Source organism: Ursus americanus, chromosome 1, assembly GCF_024610735.1.
Source record: "Ursus americanus isolate L20-20 chromosome 1, mUrsAme1.1.p, whole genome shotgun sequence".
In the NCBI taxonomy this organism is placed as follows: domain Eukaryota; kingdom Metazoa; phylum Chordata; class Mammalia; order Carnivora; family Ursidae; genus Ursus; species Ursus americanus.
This window is the reverse complement of record NC_142127.1, coordinates 104,310,732-104,320,647: the sequence shown is the minus strand read 5'-3', so window position 1 is coordinate 104,320,647 and position 9,916 is coordinate 104,310,732. Positions and strand designations below refer to the sequence as shown.

Genomic DNA, 9,916 nt, shown 5'->3' with positions numbered 1-9,916 from the left:
CCGGATTCCCCCAGGCATCCTTCCATAGCGGCCCTACACTGATAGGGTGCATTACGCTTCTGGAGCTCAGGCTCCCCATCCCCCAGGATATGATTTCTCCTCACCCTCTCCTCCAGGCAGGCGGCTCAACCCTGCCTTGGAGTCACCTGGGAGCCTCTGCCTGCAGCGCCCCTCGCCCACCACAGGCTCTGGTTAGATCGGTCTGCAGTGCAGCTTGGGCCCTGGGTGTTTTGAGCCCTCCCAGGTGAACCTAATATTCCGGCAAGGCGGGGGAAGGGCCCCAAGGGCAGAGGGTCTGTCCTTCTTTCTGTGGGGTGCTCGGTGCCTGGTACAGCATGTGACACACGCCAGGTGCCAACGAATGTGTGTCCAACAAGAGGGTAGAAATTGTTCCTTCCGCTGAGGTGTGAAGGAAAGGCAGGCTCTCCGAACCAGCCTCCCCCACACCTGGCAGGTGTTCAGGGAAGGTTCTCTGCGCCATGCTTTGCCCACCTCATCTCACTGCATCCGGAATCTGTGACTGGGGGTGGGGGGCAGTGGGCATGGGGCACGCAGAGAAATGCACTCCCTGTGAAGACTGCCAGGAATGCCACCTCCAGGTCTACACTGGCCTCGGGTCCCGAGGGAGGCCAGCCTGGGAGCCCCCGTCCTGCCAGCCGCCTGGGACGCTGCTCCAGCCCTGCCCAGCCTGAGTTTGGACCTGGCTCCTCTCTGGAGCTGGGGGGTTGCGCACCCGTGCAGGTGGTGGGGGCAGGAGGCCCCTCGGAGGAACCCTGCTGACCTACCCGTGACCGTGCCCCTTCCCTGTCTCCTGTTTCTGCTGGAGGTGTGTCCTCCAACTGCCCTGGAAGAGTCCCCTTCGCGCTGTCAGAAGGAAAACCACGAGGCCATAATGGTGCCACTATGTTACGGAGCAGTAAGGCCGGATTTACTCCTTAGCCCAACTGCACTTTCCACCCCCTCTGGAATGTGACCTTTAACCTGCCACGCTGGAATTTCCTGGAGGCAGCCCTCTGGAGGACCCCGACCCTTTACTAGGGCGACCTTGCCTAAACAACGCTAATAAATTCCTTAAAAAAAAAAAAAAGGCGCCTTCTCTCTGCCTTTAAAAAGCTTTCCTTTTCTGCCCATTGGCAGAGCTCCTCTGCGCCCGTCAGACTGGCTCCTGCCCCTGGCTTAACAAGGCCAATTCGATCTTCAAATGTTTGCATTTTGTTTTTAAGAGCCCAGAGGGCCTGACTCAGGGACCCATTCTTCTTGTTCTAAAATTTATTCCCGGGGCACCTGGGTGGCTCAGTCGGTTGAGCCGTCCACGTCCGACTCTTGATCTCAGTTCAGGTCGTGATCTCAGGGTTGTGAGCTCGGGCCCCGCGTCGGGCTCCATGCTGGGTGTGGAGCCTGCTTAAAAAAATGTACCCTCTTCCTGGGGCTCCCACTGGCCAAACTGAGGACCATCTGAGCATCCGAAATTATTTGTAAGTGTTGCACAGAGAGAGAGAGAGGAGGGGGGATACCTCCTTTAGAAGAATCCAGCTAATAAATGTGGAAGGAATTAGAAAATCTCCTCTGTGTGACCCCCCGGTGAGGTCATGTGCTCCCAGCAGGGATGTCCAGTGGGTGCTTGTATCACAGGCGGGGGGCTCTGGGTAAACTGGCTGCTGCCTCGGGCACACGGCAAAAGACAGGAAAGCCCCTTATAGTTGAGATCCGCCTCTGTGGGGGGGGGGGTCAGCCCCAGCGTCTGTCCGAGCAGGGCCTGGACTGTCCATCAGATGAGGTGTGATAGAGGGGACACAGAGCCCTGGGGTCCCCGGTGAGTAACCGAATCCGGCTGAGGCCCTGGATCTCCCTCTCAGACCGCAGGAAGTGCGGGGACAGAACAGGCACAAGGTAACAGCCCTCCGGGGGACACTGCACACATCACATGGGCTCATTCCACAGGAGAATGTGCTGGGCTCTTGTGATAGTCAATGTCACGACAAAATAAGGTCAGGGGCTGATGAGCGAGACCTAATGCACCAGGGAATTTAGATTGCAGCCTGGTTTCAAAAAAAAAGGAAGGAAAAAGACAGCCAAGACTTTCCGGCCATACTTGGGGATTTTTGAATACGGACTAGAAACTAGATGACGTTATGCATGTTTGACAATGTTTTAGGCACAATAATTTTATGGCTATGCAGGAGACCATCCTTATTTTGAGAAGAAACATGCGGAAACATCTAGGGGAAATGTCACGATGTCTACAACTTACTTCCAAATGGGAGGGGAGACAGAGAGGGAGTGAGAGAGAGAAATGCCGTAATAATTGTTGAATCTAAGGGGAGGGTACGGGGAGGCTCATCAGGCTACTTTTTGAACTTTCTTGTGTGTTTGAAAATTTTCATGCTAAGTTGTAGGAAACATAAAAGTTCCTGCCTCTTCATCCGTCTGGCGCTCAGAAGAGGTTCCAGTGTCCTGGGGCTGACGTCCCCACGCTGCTGTGTTGCCCTGAGACCCACCCTGAGCTGGGAACTCTTTTCTCAAAAAGTGTGCAAGTCAGTGGTGTTAGCACATTCATGGTGTTCTGCAAACACTACCTAAGTCTCGTTCCAGGACGTTTTCCTCTCTGCAGAGCAAAGCCCACCGTTAAGCGGTTACCCTGACAACCAGCAAGGTCTCTTTTCTGCGGCTTTCGTGTAGATCCGGTCATGCCGTGTGTGGGCTTCTGTGTCTGGCTTTTTCCACTCAGCATCACGTTTGCAAGGACCCAAACTGTAGCATTCAGCCAAACTTGGTCCTCTTTTACGGCTGAATCATAACCCACAGTGTGGCTGGACCACATCTGGTTTCCCTGTTCATCTGTTGATGGGTCCTCGGGCTGCTTCTACCTGTCCGCCTGTTGTGAATTGTGCCGCTGTGAGCAGTTCTGTGTAAATATTTGTTTGAACACCTTTCGGGGACGTATGCGGCAGTGCTAGGGGCCATGTGGCGACTCTATGCGTAGCTTTCTGAGGACGTGCCGGACTGTTTTCCTGGCTGCCCGTGCTTCCAGGCCTGGGCCAGCACCTGCCTACCCTGGGCACGGTCCTGGTCCCTCCTGTCCCCACGCTCACTCCACCCTGGGGAGGTGCCCAGTAGCAGGGCCTCTTCCCTAGGAGGAGCTGACCTCTGCCCTCCCCGGGGCCTCCCTGGGGCCTCCCTGGGGCTGGGGAGTTGGGGCAGCTCTGCCTCCTCTCGATGTCTGCGGAGCCATAGACCCCCTTGAACTGGAGCAGGGACAGCTGGGGTCTGGGGTCCTGCAGGCCTGCTCTGGGGCCTCCTGAGTGTGGACCGGCAGAAGTCCTGTCGTCAGGGTGGGCTCCTGAGACCCTGCAAACAGGGGGCAGTCAGAGGCCCATGGGCTCTGGGCGTGGAACTAACTGGAAAAGCCTGTCCCTACTGCCCTCCTTCCCGCACAATGGGTTGGAGAGGGCCTTGGGGAAGGGGTCTACACTGAACAGCCACACCGTGTTGGCCTGCAAGCAGGTGCTGGGCCTGCCTGCGCTGTGGAATGAGCCGTACTGTCCTGGGGTGTTCAGATGTGGAAACTGAGTCTCAGAGTTAAGGGGTGGGCTTAGGTGCTGGGTCAGAGGCAGGACATGGGGACATTTTGGTGCAATTTGAAACAGGCGGTAAAGGGACACACTGTCGTTCATTGAGGTTCAAGTCTCCTGCTATTGATCAGAAACAAGCAGCTCACGGTTCTCTTTCTCCTCCGAGTGCCAACAAGGGAGGTGAAAGGGACTGGGCTCAGAGAAGGACAAGTCAGGCTGAGGGGCTGTGCTGCCCTCCCCTGGGGGTCTCCTGCACGGGGTGGTGCAGTGTGCAGCCTGGGCGGCCACTCGGAGTGGCCTGGGTGGAGGGCACAATGGGCTGCAGGTAACCCCGGAAGGCCCCAGCTCCCTTACTCAGTGCAGGGTGCCTTCGGGCAAATCATGGTGGCTCTGGGCTGCTGGGCCCTGAGTGTCCTTCCAGACTAACATCCCGTGAGGACAAACGGCTCCCATGTGGCCACGACAAATACGCCCCTAAGCCAGGCCAGCTGCTTTTATTAGGATCGAAGGGGAAGTAGCCCATGGTTGGGGGGAGGCTGGGGGATGGCTCCTGGAGTTACTCCTCCGTGGGCTGGGCTGTCACCCATCCTGGGCGGGCTGGGCGCCTCCTTGCAGGGGGAAGCAGGCGGGCTGGTGCCAGAGGCTCGGCTTCGCTGCGTCCCCCAGGGCCGCTCTTCTCCGGCCGAAGCGGCCCACAGGCCTGATTCTGCGGCCCGTGTACCAGGCAGGATCGAGGTCGGGGGCTGGGGAGGAAAGAGCAGGAGCAGGGCATGGGTGTGGGCGGTGCGTCCCCTGGCACGCATGTGCCATGTGCTCCCGCGGGTGGCAGAGCCCAGGGCACATGCACAGCGCTCCCCACGCAGGGTCCCAGCTCACTGCTGCCCACATGCCCAGGCCATGCTGGGACCCACCTGCAAGCAGGGACACCCAGAGGGTGTGGTGGGGCCAGGGCTGGGTGGTGGGGAGCTTCGGGAAATGGGAATTCAAACTCCCCAGCAACCCCTTTCTCCCCTCACCCCCTCCCAGGTTCTTGGGCCAGGGGTAGGAAAAGCCAGCTCTGGGCCACCCTGAGGGAAGTGAGCCCCTCCACTGTGTGCTGCGTAGGGGCAGGGGCACCGGGGAGCAGGTGACAGGGCCACTCTGTGGAAAGGCCTGGCAAACAGCAGGCCACGGCCCTCCCAGAGCGGAGGCACTTAGCAAGGCCGGTACCCCTGGCCAGGCCCCTGGGGGTGGAGGGGGGGCGGATGAGGGAGGCTGACACCCGGGGTCCGGCCACTCACTGCGGATCTCCATGGAATGCTGGTGGGCTTGGCCGGCGGCCCCCTTCAGGGCCAGGCCCAGCAGCAGCAGGCACACGAGCCAGGCCTGCAAAGCCTTCATCACCCGGCTCCTCGCTCAGGCCCCGCTTGAGGTGGGATCCCGCACGGGAGGGCACAGCCTGGGGCAGAAGGGCAGGAGCGATGTTATGCACACGTGAAGGTGTGCGCTCACCAAGGTGGCCGCCCTGGACGATGTGGGCACTGTGTGTGTGTGTGTACGTGTGTGTACCGGTGTGCACAAGTGTGCGCACGTGTGAGTGCATGTGTGTGCGGCCACACTGCCCTGCGCACTCCTCTGCTCTGTGCCGGAGTGGCCCGGGCGTGCATATCTAGCAGGCAAACGTGGCTCTTCCCAAAGTCCGTCGCCCTCATCCTGGGACCTCATTCTGTCCTCTGTCCAGTGAGCGTTATGTGAGGCCATCACGTGTGTGTCAGACACGTCGCACCGACCCTCTGTCCTGGGAAGGATCCGGGAGATGTATAAGTGGTGGGTGCAGAGAGGTGGGCTGTCTTGGAAGTGCCTTGGTCTGTCTGTCTGTCTGTCTGTCTGTGTTAGGGAACCGGAGGGATGGGAGCTCTCCGTACCCTGTGTGTGCTGTGCACCAGACGGGGCGGGGGGCAGCAGGTTGTGGGGAGCTGGTCCCAAGGAGCCTGGGGTTGCTGCAGGGGGTGATTTGCCTACCCCAGACATGGCTGGGGGTGGGGTGTGTCGTGCCTGCGCCAGGCTCATGGGCTGGGACCCCTGTGCAGGCTTCTTTCCCTCCTTGAGCCCAGGACCTCTGGACGCCCCCACAGGGCAGGCAGCAGCCGGGGAGCGCAGGGGAGTCAGTCCTCTGTCCTTACAAGAGAACTCGCCCTCGTCATGGTGGGACCTGATCTCATGCAGCAGGACCCCCCGCCACGCGCGGGGCACGGCAGGAGCAGAGGGCTGTGGGCAGCAGAGGCACCCAGAAAGTCCTCGTTACCTGCTGGAGTAGAGGCGCCGAGCTGCCTAAGCAGCGTCCGTCAGCAGACCTGGCACCCCGCCCGCAGGTGCCCGCACCCTTGGCACTTGGAGGACGCCCGGGATCCTCGTCTGCTTCAGGGAGGATCCCCTCTGCTGACCTTGACTTTCCAGGCTGTCCGAGCCCCATGGAAAGTGCTCGTGGTCTGAGTGATTTAAAATACCCACCTCTCTCCATTTTAAAGGCCCGTTGTGGTGTCCCAGACCAGGTGGGGACCCCCAGTCTGCAGGAAATGGAGGTGCCAGCATGAAGCAGGGAAACAAAGAGATCCATCCAGACCACCTGGGCTCTTTCTCGTCCCTCTGGGCGGGCCCCACGCCAGGTGGTTGGTGTCGTAGGAGAGGTTGGCAGCGCCCGGCTCCCGGTCCCGAGGACCTGCTTCCCTGCCTGCGGGAGATTCTTGCCGCCGGACCTTTGGGCTTCCCGGTATGCATTCCCAGAGGGGTTGCATGGGACAACTAGGCCCGTTGTCTCCACCGCGGACCACGCTTGAGCATGGGGGGCTCCGGGCAGTCTGCAGGAAGCACCCACCCCCCCGCCAGGGAGGAGATGGACCGGGAAGGAAGGAGCACAGGGAAAGAGCGCGAGAGGTACTCACCGTGGGTCCCCACGGGGCGGTGGCCAGTGTGCGGCGGCGCAGTGGTGGCCCAGGCAGAGCCAGCTCACCCCCTTTTATAACCCGAGGAGGAAGCAGCCCACCCCCCAGATGCCCCTCTCTGCCTCCCGCTCCCTTCCAGGGCGGCATCAGGACAGAGTCTCCGCGTTTTTTTTTCTTTCTTCTATTTTTTTAAAAACTCATCAGCGACGTGATTTGTCCCTTCCTGGGTTATATAATTGCATTTGGGTCGAGTGGTTTTAAAACACATTAGCCTTCCTTCTTCACGCTGGCCCTTGGGCTGACGGCAACGTCTACGCCGCCCTCGGGGCCCGCTGCAACCGCGGCGAGGTGGCAGGAGCCGCCCGGCCAGGCACGGCTTCGCTGCCCTCAGTCCCTGCCAGGTGCCACGGAGACCAGCCTCGTCCTATTCCTGTGACTGCAAGATGCTTTTTCCTAGGCCTTCCACAGTCTTCACGATTAATGTGTAGAACTAGCAAGTTCGTTACTGTTATAAAACAAATACATTCATTTTTATTATAAACAAATTTGTTTTTTATTATAAAAGCAATTTATATACATTTGGGAAGAATGTAGCACATAGGGGAAATGAGGGGAAAAAAGCACTGATCATGTCGAGGAAGCCAGTCATTCAGCACGTGTGACGTATCTCCTTCTAGTGGGGTAACCCCCCACACATTGTCTGGGTACATTCCCTGGACATGCACATTTTAAATCTCATGGCTTTCATTCCACAATCACGCCCTCGAGTTGTTAAAAAAAATCTGTATTTATGCCATTTAAAAAAGCTGTATGGTACGTGCGCTCTACCTGGGGCTGAAGAACCGGACTCCTCGTATTCTGAATAATTGCAGAGGACGCGAAGGTCACATACGCGCGGTTGCGGTGCGGTCTTAAGGAGCCCATCCTGGGGAAGAGGGCTCCTGGTGGCTCCTCTTGGATGAGTGTGGGGGGACAACCCCCACGTCATGCCTCTGTCGGGCTTCTAGGAAAGCTTCAGGGCTGTGCCTGGCCCTCAGGGGATTGGTCCCACGGGCTTCTCCCCTGCCCCACGGCTGCCCGTTCCTGGCGATGAAGGTTCTGGGGCTCCCTGGGCTATCGGGGGTCCGGGGGCACAGGTGAGGGGCAGCGTAAGGAGCACGGGGGTGGAGGGCAGGTGCGGGGCTTCTACCCTGGGCTGCGGGGTAAGGACACTGGGGCTGGATTCTGCCAGAATTCTGGGTCAGCTGTGGTCAAAGCTGCCGGCGCTCCTGGTGAAGAGTAGTGATGGTGATGCAGGACCCTCTCGTAGGGTGTGGTCTGTCTGAAGGGGGTCCCCTGGGTGGTCCCCACAGATGTGTGCGCAGTCCCAGGGCCCCCTGGCACAATAGGAACTGAGACCACGGGAGCCGTGGGCAGCTTCCTGGCCATCACAGTGGGAGCGTGCGTGTGCACATGCGTGAGTGTGGATGCGTGGGCATGCGTGTGCACGTGTGCGTGTGTATGCGTGTGCATGCTTCTGTACGTGAACATGCGTGTGCGTGCATGTGCATGTGAGTGTGTCGTAGTGAATCCTCCCTTTTCAGCTAAGTGCCCTTGCCCAGCTGGATTGGGCCCCGGGCTGCCGTCGGCTGCCCCTGGATGTCTAGCCGGCAGGTGACTCATTATGGGTGCGGGCGCATAGAGGGAGGCCCTCCGACCCTCATGGAGAGACCGCAGCCTGGTTTCTGAAGCCCAAATGCGCGAGGTCGCAGTGACCCATGTGCGGGATCAAATGACCAGCTCCCCCTGCTAGTTGGGGGCGGGGGTTCTCATGGGGATCTGGCAGCCCCACCCTGGGTCGCCAGCGTCTGGGATGCACGTGGCCCTACGCGCACTGTCTCTGTGTCTGCCACCATGAACTATGACCACTGCAGGGGACAGTCAGGACGGGGGCTGCAGAGGCCGCCGGGGCCGCCTGTTGAAAAGTCTGCTGAGCGGTTCATGGTCATGAGGGACCCCTCAGAGAGGTCACAAGGGCCCGGCTGCCCCGGAGCCCCCTTAGCCCTGCCCTTCCTGAGGGTGGGTCTTGGGTTCCCGGTGTCCTGAAGGAAAGTGCCATGTGCATCTCATATCTCCCTATCTCACCTGGGCTGGTTTGAGGGGATTCTGCTCCTTGCAATTAAAGGAGCCCCACATTGAAGGACCCTCATGAGCAACTCACCCCTTCTTGTCCTTCACATTAGCATGACTAAGAGGATGCCACTTTTTGGGATGAACTCGATGGTTTTGAAATCTTTGAGCTTCTACCCTCAACAAGGTGGGTCTCCAGGCTTACTTAGCACGTTGCATGATGATGGGTGGCTGTTTTGGGGTCTGGTTTTTGGACCGTAATGGTGCAATGGATTGAATAGTGTCCTTCCAAAATTCATGTCCACCCCGATGTGGTCAGAATGTGATCTTATTTGGAAATTGGGTTTTTGCAGATGTAATCAGATTGAGATGAGTTCATGCTGGAGTGAGATGGGCCCTGAATGCAGTCACTAGGGTCCTTATAAGAAGAGGACAGACACACAGAGACACATCAGGGGAAGGTGTACAAAGACAGAATTACAGACAGGAGCGACGTGGCCACAAGCCAAGGACTGGTGGCAGCTACCAGGAGCTGGGGCGGAGGATGACACAGAGCTTCCGGAAGGAACTGGCACTGTTGGCAGCTTGAACTTGGACTTCCGGCCTCCTGAACTGTGAGAGAGTAAATTTCAGTTGTCCTTAGCCACTTTGCTTGCGGCCCTGTGTGACGTCAGCCCCAGGAAACGGATGCAGGGCCCTGTAAGTGTGAAGAGTGACTGATGAAATACTTCTTTCTGGTGCTTATTTCTAGAAGAAACTTGTCCTGTGACTTTGGCCTGTGCGTCTTAAATATGGGATCCTTCTGGAGGCCCAGAAAGACGTGCACAGTCTGATGGGAAGAGGTAGCCTCGGGGACTGGGAGTCACCAGAGTCCTAGCAGCAGAGTGGCCGTGGCGGGGGGGGGGGGGGGCTTCGGTCAGTGGCAAAGCTGCTCCTGACCTAGAAGGCTTCTGAAAATCCGAACTCTTTTTAAAAAAACAATTTATTTCAAATTAATTTAATTAACAGATGGTGTATTATTAGTTTCAGAGGTAGAGGTCAGTGATTCATCAGTTGCATAGAACACCCAGTGCTCTTTACATCACGTGCCCTCCTGAATGCCCAACCCCAAGTGACCCCATGCCCCTGGACCCCCCTCCAGCAACCCTCAGTTTGTTTCCCATGATTCAGAGTCTCTTATGGTTTGTCTCCCTCTCTGTTTTCGTCTTGTTTTATTTTTCCCTCCCTTCCCCTGTGTTCATCTGTTTTGTTTCTGAAATTCCACATATGAGCGAAATCATATGGTATTTGTCTCTCTGACCTATTTCGCTTAGC

The 9,916-nt window shown here is 58.0% G+C and overlaps 1 protein-coding gene across 1 annotated transcript; it reads right to left on the bottom strand.

The window, feature by feature from the left end:
- Positions 1 to 4,086: 4,086 nt before the first annotated feature.
- On the bottom strand, positions 4,087 to 6,589 carry PRLH (prolactin releasing hormone). Its single transcript, XM_045794210.2, has 3 exons — positions 6,494 to 6,589; positions 4,853 to 5,010; positions 4,087 to 4,315 (listed from the first exon to the last, which is right to left on the bottom strand). The coding sequence occupies exons 2-3, from the start codon at positions 4,950 to 4,952 to the stop codon at positions 4,152 to 4,154; spliced, it is 264 nt and encodes an 87-aa protein (XP_045650166.1). The 5' UTR covers positions 4,953 to 5,010; positions 6,494 to 6,589; the 3' UTR covers positions 4,087 to 4,151.
- Positions 6,590 to 9,916: the final 3,327 nt, after the last annotated feature.